This window comes from Eulemur rufifrons, chromosome 8 (genome assembly GCF_041146395.1).
Source record: "Eulemur rufifrons isolate Redbay chromosome 8, OSU_ERuf_1, whole genome shotgun sequence".
Taxonomy (NCBI): domain Eukaryota; kingdom Metazoa; phylum Chordata; class Mammalia; order Primates; family Lemuridae; genus Eulemur; species Eulemur rufifrons.
This window is the reverse complement of record NC_090990.1, coordinates 40,506,783-40,527,843: the sequence shown is the minus strand read 5'-3', so window position 1 is coordinate 40,527,843 and position 21,061 is coordinate 40,506,783. Positions and strand designations below refer to the sequence as shown.

Here is a 21,061-nt window from a genome sequence, read left to right as displayed (position 1 = left end):
AGGCATAGGGTCGCACAGCAGATATGGGACTTGTAATGACATTTTGAGAGCTCGCTGGCTGTGAGAGTGTCTAACCCATCCGGGTTCTGGAGCCATCTGTTATGTCAGTGGAGTCAAGTCAAGCTTGTCAGCCAGGATTCAGGCCCCTGTGATAGGGCCACGGCCGCTGCCTTCAGCGCTCACCTGCCACCTCTGCCCTACGCTCTGTGAGCTCCAGCCGCACGGGGCTGCTCTGCCCCTAGGACACACCCTGCACGGGTGAACCCCTGGCCTTTTCATGCCTTTCCTGCTGCTGATACATGCCCCACACCTACTTTCCCCACCCAGCTGCTGCTCATCTTCTCAGAGTCAGAGCAAAAGCCAAACCCACACGCTAGGATGGCTATTATCAAAATAAATAAATAACACGTATTGGTGAGGATGTGGAAAAATTAGAACCTTCGTGCATTGCTGGTGGGAAAGTAAAATGGTCCAGTTGCCATGGAAAACATTATGGCAGTTTCTCAAAGAATGTTGTTTTAATTTACCTTTTTATTGCTAAAGTCAAATATTTCCCCAAGTTTATCAATTGGCTCAATTTCTTCTTTTGAAAGTGCTGGTCTGTTTTTCAAGAGGAAGCAACAGAGGAGCCCAGGCCGAGGTGGACAAGGAGTGAGAGAGACTCCAAAATGCAGACCTGCTCCGCGGCCCAGGCATGAGAGGACCAGACGCCCCCATGGCCCAGCAGCCAGGCTCGGGGGACAGGGCACTCCAGTCTGGGAGGAACAGCGGCCAGAGCAAGAACAGGGAGCACAGGCGGAGTGTGCAGGATGGGAACCCAGGGGGAGGAGTGGGACTGACATTTACTCAGAGCTGCCACCTGTCAGGTTTACCTGCGATACCTTCCTGCCCCTGGGAGAAGGATTGTCATCCTCATGTCACAGATGACAGATCATACATTACTAGGATTGGAGAAGTGGGACAAGAGCCAGCGCATGGAGCCCATAGTCTTTCCACAGGGGGAGGTGGCAGGCTCCATTCAGAGGAAGAGCCCTGAAGAACTGGCGCGAGGACAGGACAGCAGTGAGGACGGGACAGTGGCAGGAGTGAGGGTGGCTTCTGCAGCTGGGAGGGTCAGTTCTGACTCAGAGAGCTCTGGCAGAGACGGCAGCACCGCCCATGGAGAAATGGCCTGGGCTTCAGCAAACTGGGGTTCCAGGCCTACTTGGGCACGCCCCCGTTCTGTGACCTGGGCAAGTCCTTTTCCTCCTCTGAGCCTCAGTTTCCTCGTCAACTGAGCAGAGAGTAAAAACCGTCTTTTGTCTCGCACCGGGGTTTGTGCGCCCTGAATTTGGCAGTGCACCTGTTTTTCTGGCACACCTGGTTGTGCAATGTCCGCGTCTAAAAGCCGCTGAGCAGCGAAAGCGGAAACACCCACAGGGCGCTCCCCGGTCCACCCACCGGCGGGAGCCCGGCAGACTGGGAGGCGGCCGCGCCCTGGGCCTCCGCGCGCTGGCCCTCGCCTCCCGCGCCGGGCTCGCTCGGGGGGCGCCCCCATCCACTCCCCTCCGCAGCCTCGGGGACAAGGGCGAGGCCAGGAGAGCAGCGGGGCGGCCATGGCGGAGCTGGAGGCCGCAGCCGACGACCTGGACGCCCTCATTGACGACCTGGACTACCTCCCGGGCCACTTCCACCTGGAGATGCAGCTGAACTTCGAGCCGCGCTCGCCCGCCCCGCTGCGCGCCCGGGACCTGAAGCTGCAGCGGGAGGGCCTTCTGCAGGAGCTCGAGCTGGCGGCTGCCCCTCAGCGCCCCGCCGTGCGTCACCTCCTGGGCGCCTTCGCCTTCTACCTGGAGGAGCTGGACGAAGCGCGCGAGCGCTTCCTCGAGGTGGCCCGCGAGGACCCCGGCAACCTCAACGCCTGGGCCAATCTGGCGCACGTCTACGGGCGGCTGGGCCAGGAGGAAGAAGAGGAGGCGTGCGCCGCGCGGCTGGCGGACCTCATGGGTCTGGCCGCGGAGCCCGAGGCTGCCGGGGACCCCCAGCTCCGCGCCGCGCGCTGCCTGGCCGAGCAGGGCTACGCGCACGGCTTCGACGTGGGCTGCGCCAGCCCGGAGGAGCGCGCGCAGGTGCTGGCGGCTGGCATCGCGCTCTACGACAAGGCGCTGGGCTACGGGCAGCAGGTGGGTGACCCCCGCCCCTCTCCCCCACCGCTGGGAAGGCGGTGATCATGGTCCCTTCTATCTGCAGAGACCCCTGCACCCCTGACTCTCCCTCAGTCCTGGTCCTCCGAGGTACCTTCGCTATGTGCATCCCCCTCCCGTCCCACACCGACCCGTAGCTCTTCTCTCCTGGGCTAGGGGCTGGACCCGCTTCCTAGCCGGCTGCCTTCCCATTTCTCTCTTTTGACACCACCGAAAACCCAAGCAGGCGCATTCGCCCCCTTACCTTGCTCCTGCCGGCAAGTGCCTGTGCCTGTGCCTGTGCACACCCTCCTAAGTAAAAGGCACAATCGGGCATCCCACCAGAAGCTTGGGCAGCATTCCTACCTCCTCTCTCCCCCTCTCCCTCGTCCCCATCCATTCGCATCCCAAATCTTGTCCACTCCACTTCCTCCTCTCTCTCAGGTCCATCCACTCCTCTCCAGCCTTCCTCTGCCAGCCCAGCCTCCATAATTCCTACCTGCTCCAGTGTGGCTGCCGTCATCCTCCCTGGGTCCCTGGCCCCCAGCTTGACCCAGCGGCCTCATCCTCCACTCTGCGGCCAGTGCTGTGGTGCTCCATCTTGCTGGCTGCCCCAGCTGCTTACAACCCCCCGGTGACTCGCCCTGCCCGCAGATAAATTCTAGGCTCTTTGGTGGGCATACCTCTCTGCCCTCCCTCTGCCATGTTCCCCCCTCCAAGCCAGGCTTTTGCCACAAGCTACTTCCCCTTTTTCCCCAGCAGGCCAGGTATCCTTCAGCTCACCTGTCCCTTTCTCAGCCTCTGCCTGGGGTGTCCTTCTGCTCCGCCTTTGCCTGGTTTGTCTCAGACATCCCCTCCTCTAGGAAGCCTCCACTAACTTCCCTAGCCTGGGTCGGATGCCTCCTCTGGGGTCCCATAGCACTGCTCACACTGTCCATTTGCAGTTCTGTCTCTCCAGCTCAACTTAAGGTCTTTGAGAGTAGGGACAATGCCTACCTGGTTTACTGCTGTAAACCCAATACCTGGCACAGTGCCTAGAACACAGTGGCACTCAGTAAGTGTATCTTGAATGGATATATGTGCAGCATAGGACCTGGCACTAAATAGACAAATACTAGGTGTATGAGTTATCTATTGCTGCATAACAGATACCCTGAGAATTTGGCTGTTTAAAACAATAAGCACAGTTTTGTGGGTCAGGAATCTGAGCGTGGTTTTAGCTCAGTGCCTCTGGGCTGTGGTCTCATCTGAAGGCTTGCCTGACTGGGGGAGGATCTGCTTCCAAGCTCACTCCCACGGCTGCTGCGGGATTCGGTTCCTCACTGGCTGCCGGCCAGAGCCCTCCCTCTTTTCCTTGTCACATGGACATCCCATCACTTTTGCTATGTCCTGTTCGCTAGAAGCAAGTCACAAGGTCCAGCCCACATTCAAAGAAAGGGGATTACGCAAGGACATGAATACCTGGAGTGGGGCACTCTGGGGCCATGTCTGAGGCTGCCTGCCACACTGGGCAGTGGATGACAGACAAATGAGGTGGAGGGCATTATCCTCTTTTACAGAAGAAGAGACCACAGTTCAGAGGGGTACCATGACTCTTCTATGAAGACACAGTACAGACAAGGTTGAGCTGATAATAATGATGATGTTTTATAACGGCTTAGATGTGTGGTATTTAAATAAAACAAGCCTTCACACATGGGTAACACAGCTCCATCCCCAAAGCCTCTGCATACCCCTCAGTGCCTTTTCCACCAAAGCTTATGGCTTCGTAAGAGGAAGTGTTGGGGTCACAATCTCAGAAGTACAGGTTGAAAGGCATGGACTTGACTTATGGACGGCACGCAGTAGAGGATAAGAGAGTACACTCTGGGTCAGGTGGTCCAGGTCCAGCTCCCACCCCACCATGCTCCCTCACCTCGATTCAGTGCTTGGCATATCTAAGCTTCCTTTATCTCTCTGTAAAATGGGGATAAGAATACCACGTACGTCACAGCCTTCTTCATTGGTAAAATGGATAATCCCTCATTTGGTTGACATCATAATTAAGAGTTAATTTTTTTTTTTTTTGAGACAGAGTCTCACTCTGTTGCCCAGGCTAGAGTGCCGTGGCGTCAGCCTAGCTCACAGCAACCTCAAACTCCTGGGCTCAAGCGATCCTACTACCTCAGCCTCCTGAGTAGCTGGGACTACAGGCATGCACCACCATGCCCGGCTAATTTTTTCTATATATATATTTTTAGTTGGCCAGATAATTTATTTCTATTTTTAGTAGAGTCGAGGTCTCGCTCTTGCTCAGGCTGGTCCCGAACTCCTGACCTTGAGCGATTCTCCTGCCTCGGCCTCCCAGAATGCTAGGATTGCAGGTGTGAGCCACCGTGCCCGGCAGGTGTTTTAAATCCTGAACCTGTGACCCTGAATGTCAGGTTGCACTCAGTGGAAGGTGCAGCTAGCATTGCATGTGTCAAGTGTGGTCACAGCAGCAGGCCACGACAGCAGAGTGGGGCCTGAAAAGCCTTGGGCTAGGATCCAGGAAGCCTGGTTCTTGTCTCAGTAGCAACACTGCCTACAATGAGGCCTTCTCCTCCCTGGGCTGCAGTTTCCCCATCTGTGAAATGGGCATAGGAAGCAGGGACTGAATGGTCTCTGAGGTCGTTTCCTGCTCTCAAAGGGGCATTCACTGGGGAAGGCTTCCTGGAGGAGGTGAGCAGTTGAGCAGGGAGGCACAGATTAGGGTAACTGTCAGAGGCTGGCTCCTCCCTCCCTGCCACCAGTCAACATGGCCACGGCAGGTGAGTGAACATCCAGATGAGAGAGTATTAAGCAGGGTGCCCAGTGCCCCAGGGAGGGAGCCAACTGCTTCAGGGGGACATGGCTGCCAAGCTCTGGCTGTGTCCTGGGGCCTGGCCCAGCGGCTACTCCTCAGTTCTGCACAGGGCAGCTGTGGTCAGCCCTACACACAAACGCCAGGAGAGAGTGCGGGATTTGTAGTCCCCACTTACGATCTAGATAAAACCGTGCCTGTAAAGTACCTGGCACAGAGTAGGTGCTCAAGAAATAGTTGCAGTCAGGATGGCAACGATGATGATTTCATTGTAGTCAGGAGGGTAGAATTTGAGCACCCAGCTCCGTTATCATTTTGTTGTGTGGCTTTGGGCAAGTCACTTGTCATCTCTGGCCTGAGTGTCTGCTTCATAAACATTCGTCAGTAGTGATGTCTGCCTCAGGCTTACTGTGATTATCCAACTGAATTATGGGTAAAAGTGCCCATGAACTGCTAAATTCTGGGCATGTCTGAGAGGCATTTGCTGAGCATATTAACATTTATGGAGCACCTATTGTGTGCCCAGCCCTGTCTTTAAGAAGTCCTTGTCTTGAACAAGGGAAGAAGCAAACATTTATTCCCTCACTAACTAGTCTTACCGGAGTCCTTCCCCTGGGAGTGGGAAACAGGGACAAATCAGAGATGTGTCTACAACTGGCTGAGGTCACAGGCATTCATCACAGGCCTGTGTCGTGTGATAGTCATTTCTAAGTACTGTACACCCAGAGATCACACTTTCTGAACCAAAATCAGAGCCCCAGAGGCTGACAAGGGAGTGTACTTTTGGGACATGGGCACTAAATGTTGGTGTCAGCAGTGACCTGGAAAGTCCTGGTCCTGTGATAGAGTGGCAGTGACTGAGTCAGAGAGCGACAACTCCTGTTCAGCAGGGGAGACCAGGGGAGGCTCTGGAAGAGGCAGGAGTACACTGTCAGGAATGAGGTGAGGGCACGCCCAGTGGGTGTGGTGTGTGCAAAGGCCCTGTGGTGGAACCTGCAGAGTATGGAGCTTTAGTGACAGCTGAACTGGAGCAGGGGTGAGGCCTGGAAGGAGGGAAGCCCAAAGCTCATGGAAAGAGCACATGAAGGCCCTAAAGAGTTGCTCATATGATCTCTATAATCGGTTCCGCCTTCCTCTTGCACTACATTTCCTCTTGTCTTGAGCCTCACACCCCAGCCACTCTAAACTGCTCGAAGTTCTCCAGACATGCTGTGCTCATTCACGCCTCCCTGGGCAGGTGCTGTTCCCCCTGCCTAGAAAGCAAACCCCACCCACCAAAACCAGCTGCAACAGCACCTCCTCCTCGAGCCCTTCCTTCTCACAACTGCACACGGTAATGTCAAAGCCTGCCTGCCCTAGGCACCCTCCAGACTTTATCTTAGTCCTCAGAAGACAAGAACCCTTCGATGCCAATTTACAGATGTGGGAACTGAGGCAGAGCAAGGCTAAGTAATTTGACCCAGGTCGCAAAGCTAGTAAGTGGCAGCTGGATCCACTCCACTTCGCCTGACTGCAAAGCGATTGCTCTTTCTGGACAGGTCAGAGAAGTAGCGGGTGGTGAGTGTCATGCAGATGGCTGGCAGGGTGGTGAGGAGAGACCCTTGCAGGCAGCCTCCTGGAAATCCAAGGTGGTGTCCAGCGAAAGGGGATGGGTGGGCTGCCATGTGCCAGGAGATGGGGGAGGATGAAGGGAGAAGGCAAAGTCAGATCAGGCTGGGGAAGCAGGAGCTGGGACCCCCAGTTGACAGGGTCACCACCCATGGGAGCACAGCCATGGGTGGGCAGCCCTGGTCTGAGCCAGCCTGCGCCACAGCAAGGGATCTTCCATCCTGCTGGGGCAGGCACTGTCCCAGGTGGGGAAGAGCCCCTGGGGCTCGAAGGATAAAGAGCTGCTGAGGAACCACAAACAGCTGCTCGGCTAACCTAAATTGCAAAAGAAAACATCGTAAAAGTTAATAATTCAGCCCATGATCTAAAAATCGGCAGAGTGTGTTGTGTCTGAGTATGCGAGTCTCTGTGACTTCCTCTCTATGCACTTCATTCCTTCCCATTTCTCTTTCTCAAATTACAAAAGATATGAAGAGGCAGATTGCTCTTATCATTCCTGCCCTCCTCCCCTCACCCCTACATACGTGTGTATGGGCTCGTGGTGGCAAATCTCAAGGTCTGGTAGGTACTAAGGGCATAAGCTTTGGAGTTAGACCAGGTTAAAATCCTGCCTCCATCACCAGGGGGCTGCAGGCAGGTCACTGGACTCCACTGAGCCTCAGTCTCCTCATCTGTAAAATGGGATTCTAACATCGATCTCACAGGCTTGCTGTGAGGACTGAGAGAACATGAACAGTGCCAGGCTGGTGGCATGTTAGGTTGTGCCCAGTTCTGCTCCCTGCCGACCCTGGTCCAGCTTATCTCCCAGCGATTTCTGTCTTGCCCCCTAGAGGGTGAGCCCTCTGTCCTGGGCCTCTCTGTCTCCTCCCACCACCTACCCCCAGGATCTGCCATAGGGCTGAACACCAAAGAGGAGTTTGAGACAGTTGTTCAAATTTAATTTAGTTGAATAATTGAATTTTAAGTCTTAAAATTCCTATTGTCTTTTAAAATGGGGCAACTTGAACTTGTATTCCTCTAAAAAAAAAAAAAAAACAAAACACCCAGTCCCAAGCCAACTCAGTTATTTAATTTTCTTCTCCTTATCCCAAAATAATTGGCATCTTAACACACGCATGCACATGCACACACATGTACACTCACACACATGCACACATGCAGGTCTCTCACCCCTGCTCGTGGCCCAGGCCAGACCCTGGGTGATGACAAGAGCCACCCCTGCAATGGTGTCTGGGGACCAGGCACACCTTCATTAGTGCATCTGGCTTTTCTTCAAGCCTCACAGACATGCTGCCAGTTGGAATTAAAGTCCTCCTTGCACACGGGCATAACAGGCTCAGGGAGGAGAAGGGACTTGCCCAGGCTGAGCCAGGGCACATGGGGCTGTCTGGCTATCATTGGCCAGCGGGGCCGGTGGGGAGGGAGGCGGTGCTGGCAGACCAGCCTCACAAACAAAGGTGTGGGCATTCCAGTCCGTCCCTGCACCCAGCTAGTGGGGACCTGGCAGGAAGAGCCAAGAGGGTGCTGTCGGTCAGCAACCCCAGGGTCCCTGGCATGCACACACACACACACACACACACACACAGGACTCTACAGTTCTCAGTGGTTTGATTTGGTTCAGCTAGAAGAGGAGGTGGATAGAGCTGGATGGTGACCAGGCACTGTGCATATGTATGCTTTTCACAGATTACTTCATTTGATCCTCACAGAAATGCTGTGAAATCCAAACTGTTATTAACCTCATCGTACAGATGAGCAAACTGAGACTCAGAGAAGCGTAGTGACTTGCCCAAGGACACACAGCTGTGAGTGGCTGGCAGGAAATGAACTCAGGTCTGTGGGACATCAAAGCCCAGGCTGGGGGACAGCTTTCCTGAGGCTCTGGCTCCAGCCTTCTGTGGCCTTGGGCCACCCACCTTTGCATGTCAGTACCTTCTGCGTCTGCTGCTGGCTTCTCTCCCCACTTACCTGGTAAATTTGAGAGCTGGGTCTCCCCCTCCTCATAGACACAGAACCCCAAAGCCAAAGCTGCTTTTAGCATTGTCTGGCCCAACCACCTGTTCCGGGAGAAAAGTCGATTACGTTAAGGGTGCAGCACAGCACAGACCCCGGGAGGAGCTGAGAAGGTTCAGGCATTGCTGTTACTACTACAGAGGACAAGAGACTTCTGCAGACCCACACAGCCGCCACCACTGCTAGACCAGACCAGACAGGAGGTGGCCCTTTCACTTGGGACAATGAATAAAGAAGTGGCTCAATGCAGTCCAGCAAGCCCGGGAACCAGTGCAGAGCAAAACTGACCCACCGGGCCAGCATTTGCACAACAGCCCCGGGACCAGAAAGGAGGTGGGAGGCAATAGGGAGCTGCAGTTGATCTGCTCAAAGCCTAAAATTCAGGGAACCCAAGACAGGGCCGAATATTTACTTCCATAGCCTAGTGCCCAACCCCCAAATTCCCTCTGCTTGGTCACATTTACCACCCTGGCCAACAGGCTTGTGATGCAGGCCGGACCAGTGGCCTCTCTGGACCCCTGGGGGAGTGAGTGGCAGGGGGGTGGAACCCCAATCCTATCCCTCTGTTTGCTCCCCACACCCGACAAGGCAGGAGCATGGGAGCATCACCGCCCTGCAGCTGGGTGTGGGGAGGAGAAACCGCCCCCCGCCTGTCTTGTCGTGCCCCCAGAGGTGGCAGGCCAGGGCCAGCTGGGCAGGGCAGGGCTCCGTGTGCAGGAGCAGAGAGGCTACTCTGTGCTGTCACAGAGGACTTTCCAGTCGTGCAGGAAGGACGTATTGCTGAGGCCTGCCACCTTGTGACTTTCCTTTCTGCAGTGTCAGCCTTCACAGCGCTGGCGTGATGAGGTGGGAAGAACAGAGTCATTGGAGGGAGACAGATCTGAACTTGAATCCGGGCACTCCCTCCCTGGGCTGTGGGGCTGGGCTGGTGGCCTTTTTCTTAGTCTCTCTTTCCTTGTCTGTAAAAGGGAGAGGATGTGATATACCTTCCAAGGCTGCCGTGAGCAGCCCGTGCCTGGAGGCACTGAGTGACGCTAGAGAAAAGTTCACTCTCTCTCCTGTCATTCCTCCTCTCCCGAAAGAGAGTTACTCAGCTCTCAGGAACTAACTGCAACACAGAGGACAGCTTGTCATCCCGGGCAAAGTCCAAACTGCAAGGCAAATATTTTCCTTGTGAACCAACAAGGTCTCTGTATAGCCTATTCAGTTGCACATAGATTTGTAAGCCATTGGTACAGTAAAAGATCTTCTGTTGAAATCCCTTAAAATAGCCAAGCTCCCCAACACTTCCTTCTTTTGGGTCTGCCTTTTGAAGTAAATGGACCGCTTAAGATCCATCGTTGTACCCACCCGAGTTAACACCTACCTGCTCCTGCGGTGGCTCATCCGAACTCTCTTTCCTGCAGGTTCTGCCGGGTCACCGACCTTTGTTGCTTACCCACCCAGTTATATGACCTTGGATCTTCAAGCTGCCCTAAGGATCACAACTTCTGATCCTTTTACCCACTAAAAAAGAAATACATCTGCTGGGCGGTTTTTATTCCACTCTCCGTAGTGTGGTACCGCGATAGCCTAGTACAATGGCTCTCCAACTTCAGCATGCTTTAGAGGGCTGTCAAAACAGGTTGCTGGGCCCCCACGCCCAGAGTTTTAGATTTAGTGGGTCAAGAATTTGCATTTCTATCCAATTCCCAGGTGATGCAGACGCTGCTGGCCTGGGGGCCACACTTCGAGGACCACTGGTCTAGGGTCGTTGGATGCAGGGACTGTGGATCTAAGCTGCTGGTTCCCAGCCCTACTGCCTTCTATCTGTGCCACTCCGGGCATAGTATCTAACCACTCTGCGCCGCGGTTGCCTCATCGATAGCCAGGAGAATAATAGTCCCTACCTTGTAGAAAGAGTTGAATGGGTTAACACATACAAATGAAGGGCCAGGTGCCTAGTAAGTGCTCACTAAAAGTTGCTACTATTAGTACAGCAAAAAGAGCACTGCCTCTGGGTTTCTGTCCAGGCTTTCCCACTGGCCTTGTGGCTTTGAGGACCTCTCTTGCCTCCGTTTTCCCAACTGTATGAAGAGGGTAATGATGCCCCCTTCACGTCCACGCAGGATGTTTTGAGGATCAGATGGAATCTGTGTGGAGGCACTTTGTAAATGGTACACACTGTACAAACACTGCCCCCTTGCAGCCAGATGTTATGGGAAAACAAGAACCTGAAGTCAGAAAGACCTGGCCTGAAATATGAGCTCAAGGAGGTGAGTCTCTGCATCTTTCAGCCTCAGTTTCCCCATCTCTAAAGTGAGGAAAATAGGAGCTGGGGCCTCAGAGAGCTGGGAAATGTTCTGAGAAGCCCTCTCCTGAGGTCTGTCCCTCTGTCTCCCCTTCAGCCAGGGCCAGGGCCTGTGGGTTTACCTTGGGGTCAGCCACACCCAGTTCCCTCCCATGAACCTGCCACAGAACAGCAGCCTAATGTAAGCCCCTCCAGCTCAAAGCCTGGACTCACATGCCGGCCGGCCCCTCTCCTAGACCACAGAATTCCCAGCTCATGAGACTGTGCTGAGGATTAAACAAGAGAAAGAGGGGATGCCCTGCCCAGAGCCCACCCCAGGCAGGTCCTCGGTAAATACTCCTCTTCTGGCAGAAGTCCTTTGAACCTCCTCCCAGGCTGCCTCCAAACGACTGGCCTCTGGGAGTCATAAACTCTGTAACTGAATTCCTCGCAGCGTAAGAGGTTTCACAGCAACTTTATTCTCCAGGAGAGAGCTGGAACGGCCCCCCTTCTCCAGGAGGGGAGGGGACAGTCAGAGGCCTGTTTAATTTAACGCTCTGTGGCTTGCCAGGTTGCCCCTGGTAACAGCTCCAGCTGCTGCTTCAGTTACAACCAGAAGGATTTTTAAAGAGACAGCCCATTTTAGGGCCAGAATTGCACAGCAGAGTGAGCAGCCAGCGCCGCTTCGTCACAGGGATAGAGGAAAGCCCAGCACAACGAGGCCTCAGACTAGATCTGCGTCTCGTTAGCTCCATTCCTTATCCGCTGACCCTGTCTGCAACCCCACAGTCCCTCCTGCAAATGTCACTCTCAGGTGGGATCTGATGAGGGACTAGGTTTGGGCTTTGTCACACAGATGTCACTCAGCTAGCTACTTTTTTGAAAATCAATTTTAGTCTTCAAAGTTGATGAGAGAGTTAACATCTAGGAGTTGCCCCTGCAATTTGAGCATACTGCCACCAGGTGGTGGTGTTGCTCGCTTAGTGAAAACCATAACCAGGTTCTTGAATTGCTCAAGAATATTGAATGATGTGCAGAGTGGTGGTGAAACCACTGGGTTTTAAGCCCTGATGCTAACTAGTGTGGGACCCTAAGTCATTTCACCTCTCTGGTCTCAGTGTCTTCAGGTCCATAATAAGAAGGTTGATCAAGATAACTGAGTGTCAAGAACAAGGCCTGGGGCTAGGACCACGAAGGCATGACAGAGAGTACAGCTCTGCCATGTACTAACTGTGTGGTTTGAACACATAATTTAATTTCTTGCAGCCTGAATTCCAAATAGGAGAGTCGCTATGAACCAGGGCAAGCCCTGAGGACAACACATTACTCTCTAACACTGGGGACCTGTGGAGGGAGGACAGGTCCCTGTGCCTAGGACCCCACAGGGGACCTGAGGTCCCGGGAGCATGGCGGGGAGTGGAGAGCAGGTGTGGCAGGATGCCTCTCGACAACAGGGCCACTGAAACAGGCCGCAGGGGACAAAGCAGCCTCCTAGAGAACCCTGCCCGCCCTCAGCTCTAACCCAATCCAGGAGAAAGGGAACGTTTACTCTAGGCTAGGCACTGCCCTCACAGCTCCTGAAAGGCCCAAATTACTACCCTCCTTTGCAGATAAGGACATAGCCTCCAAGGAGTAACTCATCCCCCAGGGCCACCCACCTCATACAGCCAGGCCTGTTGGACACTGGAGCCTCTGCTCCTTGCACTACAACCCCCTGAGGCCAACCCCCTGCTCTCGCTTGTGGCTACACCCCCGTTCAGGAGCACCGAAGGGAGAGAAGGTTCTCTCTCCCCACCATGACTCAGTATAGCCAGCCACAAAGCAGGCATGGGGCCAGAGGTCATGGGGTCACCCTTCCAAGAGCCAGGGAGCCTGAGGGACCCCATGCTTTGGTCCTTCCCATGGTCAGGCTCTGACATTATGTCAAAGTCTCTAGCCAGCTTGGCCTACAGTGGGTGAATCCGAGTCCCCTCTTCCTTCCCAGGTCCTGTGTAAGTAAAGCAGATAAGGGTCTCCAGCCTCCTATCCCCACCTTTTTCTTTAGGAAAAGTGTTCCCCACTTCTCAGGGATGCCCTTTAACCCTTGGGGCCTGCCCCTCTCCTCTCCAGACAGTCTATGCCCAGCTGGAGCCCCAATATACACATTCCCACCTAAGTAACAGGATTACCCTTCAAGGTGATGTGAATGTAAAAACACACATTGGACCTTGGCACTCCCCAGCTCTAACCCCTTCTGTGGCTCCCCACTGCCCGGCAGGTGAGCTCTAAATCCTGAGCCTGGCACTACTGGGGGGGGGGCCCTCCTGATGTGCCCTTGCTGGCTCCTTCCCGACCCCCCTCCACCAAGTTCCAGCCCTCAGGGCTGCATGCAGATCCCGACACCCCTGCTGGCTCATCTCTGAGCTTGTGCACGTGCCCTGCCCTCCCAGAATGCCTTTCTCACTGCATCCACCTGTGTGAGTCCTACTTGTCCTGGAGGCCCCTGCTCCAGCTCCTCCTCTGGGAAGCCTGAGGGATACTCCCGGGTTGTGCAGGATGCCTCCTCTGGGCTCCCCTAGCCCTGGTGTTCCTTCTACTCTAACTGTGTCTTTGGGGCTGGCTTTCCTGCCAGAGGGGGAGCCCCTAAAGGTGGGACCTGCCTTTCCTCTCCTGTCCTCATTGCCCAGCCTAGGGCCACACAGAGAAGATGCTCGGGGAATAGTGACTGAGCAATGCAATTACTGGGGCCTCCTCTGGGTGACCTTGCTGGGGAGCCCCTGTCCCCATGGGCAGTCACACCACTCTGTGGGATCTGGCTCAGGAAGTCTGCCCCCTCCCCTCCTCCCTCCCAGTTCATCCAAGGCTGCCTCAGAGCAGCCGCAGCCTAACTTGCCAGTGTGTTCCCTGACACACGTCATTGCCCCGTGCCCACCAGCTGCCCATTCCCACACGCCTCTAGGATCCCGCCCTCTGAAATGCCACTGCTGATTCAAGACCCTCCTTAAATCCACATCCTCCGGCTGCGAGCGGCCTGGCCCTCTGCTGCACTTGGTCTGCATCACTCTCACGGCCTCCATCAGACTTGGCCTCGCACCATAGTCACTGGCAGCCTGGCATGGCGAAGGGAGCACGGGCTTTGGAGCCTGACAAAAGGAGAGCAATCGCAGCTCTGACACGCACAAGCCGTGTGACCCTGGGCAAGTCACTTTACCTCTCTGAGCTTCCGTATGTTCCTCTGTACAACGAGGATAACACCTACCTCGCAGGTTTGCTGTGAGATGGGGAAAATGGGTGTCAGGATCTCGGCAGCCAAGTCCCATTACTCAAGCCTGGGTCTGTGTCCCCGGCCAGGCTGTGAGCCCCTTGGATCAGGGTGCAGGTCCCATTCAGTGCCACATCCCCATGGCACCCAACACAGGGCCGCACACCATAGGTGCTTAGAAACTCATTCACCCCAGCTGCTGGGGGTGGGGTGGAGGGATGATGGGTCCCGGGCTGAGGCGGCCACAGTGGGGGCAGGGCTGCAAAAGGAGCCTCACAGCAGCCCAGCAGGACGCGAGTGCAGGGGGAGGGGCTGCAGCCTGAGGCAGAGCTGCTGACATGCACTGGGGGTTTTATTGGTTTTCATTAAAATTCCTTCCCGAGGCTGGAGCAACTACTCCCATAAATAATGGCATAAATATTTTATCTGGTGCCCAAGTCAGTCCAAATGCACAGCAAGGGTGGCAAGAATAATAATGGGATGACAGTTCAGGGGGTCCTGGGCTTCAGCTGGGCTGGACTCACCTAGTAAGCCCAAAGGGCTTCCTCGGGAAGGGGGAGGTGGAGGGAAGGCACCCAAGGGAGAAGTGTGTGGGCAGTGGAGGAGAGAGAAGGGGGCCGTGGAGTGTGGGGCCGGGGGCCCTGGGGAGGGCAGGGGAGGACATGCGCTCCACACCTGCCCTGTGACAGGCACCTCACTGGGGGCATTCACACAGCTCGTCTCCTCAAAGCCTCTGTGGTCAGAGAAGTGAAGCGACTTGTCCAAGGCCACCCAGCCAGTGACTGGCAGAGCCGGGACTATACTCCAGGGTGTTTAAGGACAAAGCCTTTCCCACCGTGCTTGCTGCCTCTTGGGGTTCAGGGAAGGTGTGGGAACTTATGAACAATGGCCCGAGTGCCTCACTGACAGCAGCATGGGCTGTCCTCTGCTTCCCTAGATCCCGGTGGAGGAGAAGAGGGGCTGGTACTTCACCATGGCAACGCTCTTCATCAGGTCAGGCGAGGAGGTTGGGGGCGGGGATGGGGGGGGAGAGGTGTGGCCTGGCACCCAGGCAGGAGGGCGAGGGCAGAGGGGGTTGAGCCCATCTCACGGCAAGGGCTTCCCAAGGCCCCCTCCCTGCCACGGGCCTGGGCAGGGCTCGCAGCACACTGGGGACAGCTGGGAGGGGGTGCCAACCAGCCACTTCTCGGCCACAGGCTAGATGGCATCTTCCTGGAGTTGGGCAGCGAGGAGCAGAAGAGGCTGCCTGCCTTCAACCGCACACTGGCCCTGCTCCGGCAAGTGCTCAAGTCCTCGGACCCTCAGCACCGAGGTAGGGGCCGGAGGATGGGTGGGGCGGTGGCCTCTGCCCACTCTCCCTGCACCCACCTAGCCCCACCTGCCTGTGGCATTGTCCCCACCTCTGGCACTGTCTCCCTCGACCTGTCCCATACACTCATTTGCGCACCTCAAGAAGCCCACACTTGCAGTCACGATGACATAAAGAGAAAAAGAAAGTAAAAAAAGAAAGGACTGATAATGAAAAAGAAGCCCACACACCTTGCCCACGTGAACACTCCATTTACGAATGACTACAGTGTTGAGTTTCCAGGTCTGCAACTCATGACCTGGGGGGAGAGATAGACAGTTTTCCCCTATTTCCACCCACCGCCCCCATTTTACGGTTAGGGGGATGAAGGGTCTGTTGGAGAGGAGTTTCTCTCAGAGCCAGACAACAAGGACAGGGACTCAACCACCAGAGCTGGTGAAGAGTTGACATCAGGAGAGAGCTATGCGCCTGAAATGAGGCCGGAAGTGACATGTTGAACACAGAGAATAAGCACCAAAATGTGCTCACTCACCCCTCACACGTCCCCTCTCTGCATCTTTGTTTCTCTCTGTCCCTGGGTTGCCCTCAGTGATTGCACGCCACTGTCCCTTCCTCTGTCTTCGTGGGGCTGACACCTTGAGTGGGGCTGCCTCCTCCCTCCTGGTGGCTCCCCTTTCTCTCCCCACTGTTGCTTGCTAGACACCCTCTCCCACCTGTCACCCCCAGCGCTGGCCTGGTGCTATCTCGGGATGCTGCTGGAGAGGAAGGACACCTTCTCCACCACCCCGATGGGCGTGCATGACTGCGGGTACTCAGGGACCGACCCTCTGGACTGCTTTGGCAAGGTACGTGCCCCAGCCATACCCACTCTCCAAGCTGGGAAGGAGCTCAGTCCCCCAGCCTCTCCTCCCAGAACCCACCATCTCTGGGTACTGTCCCCCACCATATCCCCCCACTCACCCCAGGAATTACACTTACTCCAGACCTTTCTCTCCGTCCTCTCTTCATTCAAAACAAAAGTGCTCCCTGGTCACCGTTCCCCTTTGCCAAAGGCTAAGAACTTCTCCACACCCAGCCTGACCCAAGCCCACTTCTCCAGCCTTGAAAGCGGCCTTGAGACTTTTCCCTGTGAGGCCTTTGTTCACAGCATTCCTTCTGCGGGGAGTTCCCTCCCTCCCCATCCAATGGCACCGTGGAAAGAGGATGGCTTTTGCTGTGCCCACAGGCCCTGTGACCCTAAAGCAAGTCACATAGAACAGGCTGCAGTCAGTAACAACAGAGGGCTTAAGAGCTGTGGCCCAGATAGAAACCCTGTACCTTGTAAGGATGGGGGAGGTAGAGGCTGACTCTGGCCCTTCCTCTCACCTGCCCCAGGAAGAGAGGGAGCACACACGGGGAAGGAGGCGTTTGCCTGGGTGCTGGAAGGTTTGCCGGACATGACCAGGGACCACGGCTCTCAGGAGCTGAGTGCCAGTGGGTTGTGCCCCAAAGCATTGGGTTCCATGATATGACTGAACCCGCAGATGGATGTGGGTAGCTATGGGGATTAAGAGCACTGTGGTGACATGGCTTTGTCCAGAGCCAGGCTTCCCCTGGGTCTGGCTAACAGAGACTGGTTTGCTCTTACCCTCCTCCCTTACCTAGGCCATCGAGATTGCCAAGGACCAACTTCCCATCCTGAATCGCCTGGCCAAAATCTTCCACTTCCTAGGAAAGCAGGATATGGCCATTGGAACCTGTAACATGGCCCTGGATGTCCTGCGAGATCCAGAGCTCAACTGGCAGGCGTACTGCACAAGGGCCAAGGTGGGTCATGACGAATAATTGTTGAATGAATGAAGAATGAATGAACTAAGCACCTACCACGTGCTAGGTCCTGGCTAGAATCTCAGTCATCATGGTAATTCCCCAAGGAAAGCATTAGTGTCCTAATTTTTCAAATGTAAAAAATGACGTTCACAGAGGTTGTGCAACCTCCTCCAGGTCACGTGGCTAATAGTGGGGAGGACTGGAATTCAAACCCTAGCCCAGCTGACTCCAAAACCAGAGATTTGTTCCCCCTGCCCCACCATGGTGCTGGTAACTGGAGCCCTGCTCATGGCCATAGACACTAATACCTCCAACAACAAACCCCTTCCCTTACTTCCTCCCGAACCTCTAGAATTTCTACATGCTCCGGGTATGGGGAGGTCTGGAATCATCTGTAGTTTGATGCTTGTCAGTTGGGGCTACCTGCCATGCTTCCCAAACTGCTTGTTGACATAGACACTCACAAAATCAGTGCTGTCATCCTGTCTAACATAACCCTCCCCAATCACTTCTATCCTGTTGCCCTGGTTATTTTGTCACAGCACTTATCACATGACATGGTCCGGTTTCCTTGTTGTTTGATTGCCTCCCCTACTAGAATGTAGGGCAGGGACCTCATCTATCTTGTCACCACGGCAGCTCCTGGGCACTCAATACATATTTGTCGAATGAATGAGTGAATGAATGAGGGGCTCTTACTTCATCCAACCCCCTCATTGCACAGACAGGGGAACTAAAGCCCAGAAAGGGGGAGTGGCTAGCCCAGGTTGGTACAGGACTAGGACCAAGGACCCAAGGGTCCCAGCTTCAGGGGCTTTCTGCTGCACCCCAGAGCTTCCCTGGTTGGTGCTGAGAAAGACTGGCTTTATTTAGGGCAGAAAGGAGGACGGAGGTTGTTGCTTGGATCATCTTCCCAAAGCTGACTCTGTGTTGGCAGATACACATCAGAGCCTACCTGCACGACCTGGAGCGGGCCAAGATGGGGCTCGGGGGCATGCCTGACAGGAACCACCTCGCCTGCGCCAAGGCTGACCTTGAGGAAGTGGTCAGGGTGTGCCCAGGCCTCAAGACCTACCTGGACATCGGCCAGGTAAGGCAGCCTCCTGGCTCTGTTAGTCAATGGCTTACCAAAAACCTCGTTACTCCCTGCCAGGCTGGGCCTGGGCCCTGGGGACACAGAGAGGAATAAGACATTCCCCCTCCTTCCAATAATGGCAGCCACCTCCGCCAGTCATGGTGAGGATTAAATGAGATAATGTGTGTACAGTGTTTAGAACAGGGCCTGGCTCTTTCTAGGCACTCAGCAAGTGTGAACCATCATTCTTTATCTCGAAGATATCCATTTTCTATCTGTGCTCAGGGAAGGATTACCAAGAGGTGACAATATCATCATTTTACATGAGAAAACGGAGGCCCAGAGATTGATTCACTCAAGGTTATATGGCTAAGTGTGGAAGGGCTAGAACTGGAATCCAAGCACTCTCTTTTTCTAAGGGGACAGGGATAAAATATGATTAATAATTGTCGGCGGAGGGAGGGTGGGAATGAATGGAATTTTTTAAAAAGCAAGCGTGGGGAGGGAATGACGGGGAGCAGAGGCTGCGGGGGAGGAGCTCACCCCGCGGCCCCCACCCCAGGTCTACTACTACATGGGCGTGGACGCCGTGCAGGAGCTGCTGGCGGTGGACGAGGCGGCGCTGAACCAGGCGCTGGTATTCCTGGCCAAGGCGGGCGAGTCGGAGCTGGGCGCCACGCTGCCCGAGCTGCAGCTGCTGCGCGGCAAGTGCCTGCGCATCAAGGGCGAGGAGGCCAACGCGGCCGCCTGCTTCAAGCGCGCCGTGGAGCTGGACGACGCGGGCTCCAGCCACACCGAGGGCTTCGGCTGCCTGCTCGAGGCGCTGCTGGCGCAGTGGAGCCAGGCGCAGCTGAGCGACGGCGAGCTGGGCCGCGAGGTGGACGCCTGGCTGCGCCGCGCACAGGACAAGTACCCGGCGGCGCGCCTGCGCCAGGAGCTGCAGCGCGTGTGGCGCGGCCACACGGACGAGGTGCTGGGGTTGGCCCGGGCCTTGGTGGCCCAGGGACGGCCCGCACTGGTGCGGCTGCTCTTCGAGACCATGGAGGGCGTGGGCGAGAGCGCAGGCGCGCCACGGGGCCGCCGGGCGCTGTCCGTCTGAGGCGGCCAGCGACCGCGCCGAGACCCCGCCCCGCCCAGAGCTGATTGGACGGGCCCGCCCTGCCGCAGGCTGGCGGGAGTGCGGAGCCAATCAGATCCTCTGTGGGGAACTGGGACTTCCGGAACGCCGGGGCCCGTGGAAGCGCCGGCCGGGGCAGACGGGCCTGATTCTGGAGATCCTCGGGGACCGGGAGCGGAGGGGAGAGGGCCCTGGGAAACTGCCAATTAAGGGGCAGAATTTTGAAAACAGGCAGAAGATAAGATGTCTGCGAGTCTCCTGAGAGAAACAGAAGAGAGCAGTCTCCGTTGTGGCGGTGTTCTGATCCCCTGCTCAGTCCCTGAGGCCTGAGTGCCTGTCTTTGCAGTCCCGTGAGCCACACTGTATCCTTACAATAAAGCCCCCTTTTCCGAAGCTGACTGGAGTGGGTCTGGGGTCCTGCAGCCACAAAAGCCCTGGCTAGAGCAGAGGGCTAGGCCACACAGCGAGTGAGGTACTGGCAGGGCCCTCGCCTACGCCTGGGAGCTCGGGGCTCTTCCTGCCTCTCCGCCTGTCTCCAGCAGGCCTCCTCCTCGGTGCAAAAGGCTTCCTAAACGCCCCTGAAACAGAGCCCATCAGAACCTTTAGTTGACTTCCCTGTTCTTAGGGGAACCTAGGGGCCCAACCTATTAGGAAGTGCCACCTGCCCCCGATCTTGAACATTCTACAAGAGAATGAAAAAACTCTTGGAATTTTACACTCTAGGAATTGGTCAAAGACTTAGACTTAGATTGCCACCATATCTTGAAATGGCTGGGCACACAAGAGCTAATTTAACCCAAAATTCCAGAATAAGTTCTTGCCAGACTCCAGGAGTGCTGGTTGTACACAGTTGCAACAGTAAGCTCTCCATAATGGTTTGTAAGACCTTTTGCATATTTTCCTTTCTTTGAAGAGTTACACTCCCTGCTTTGCTCATATCCCTGGTGCTCAGACATTACGAGGGACAAGCCAGCACCCACCTATCCACTGACGGGCGGAGAACAGACTGAAATGCAGTGCCTTCCAGATCACACACTCCAGCCCCTCGTTGTGCAGATGGGAAAACTGAGAGCCACAGAAGGGAAGTGGCGCCAAAAGCCACGCTTGCCATCCTACCCACTCTGTACCTCAAACACTGTCACCGTTTTTCACGTTTGGAAAAATACTAATAAACCGATCACCAGTAAAGTATGAAGTGTTTATGTGTTAAAGGTTGGCGTGTCACATGGGGCACTCTGATTTCCACTGGGACAGTGCTTTAACACTGATGGTGGCATTCCAGGTACCTGTGAAATCTGGGTAGTGAGGCCACCCTAAGGCCCCTGAATTCCACCTCATGGCTCTTCCTGGCTCACCACTCTGGGAGGTGACCATCTCTCCCTTCCTCCTCCTCCTCTCACCTCCATTGCAACAGAGGCCAGGAGGTGACTCAACGGCAGGCTGTACACACAGCCCTGTCCACTTCTCCCCACCTACCCCACCCATTCTCCACCCAAGACTGTGACCTATGACCTTCCCGAGGATGGGAACCCCTCTCTTTCTTCTTCCCTAAAGAGACAAACTGAACATAAGGCAGTTTGCTGGCAAAACTTAGAAGCTGGGGAAGTTTGTCTTTTTCCTCAGCCTCCTCGGTTGGT

The 21,061-nt window shown here is 55.4% G+C and overlaps 1 protein-coding gene across 1 annotated transcript; it reads left to right on the top strand.

The window, feature by feature from the left end:
* Positions 1-1,474: 1,474 nt before the first annotated feature.
* On the top strand, positions 1,475-20,587 carry TTC22 (tetratricopeptide repeat domain 22). Its single transcript, XM_069477987.1, has 7 exons — positions 1,475-2,162; positions 15,052-15,107; positions 15,311-15,426; positions 16,150-16,268; positions 17,068-17,229; positions 18,170-18,322; positions 18,870-20,587. The coding sequence occupies exons 1-7, from the start codon at positions 1,596-1,598 to the stop codon at positions 19,404-19,406; spliced, it is 1,710 nt and encodes a 569-aa protein (XP_069334088.1). The 5' UTR covers positions 1,475-1,595; the 3' UTR covers positions 19,407-20,587.
* Positions 20,588-21,061: the final 474 nt, after the last annotated feature.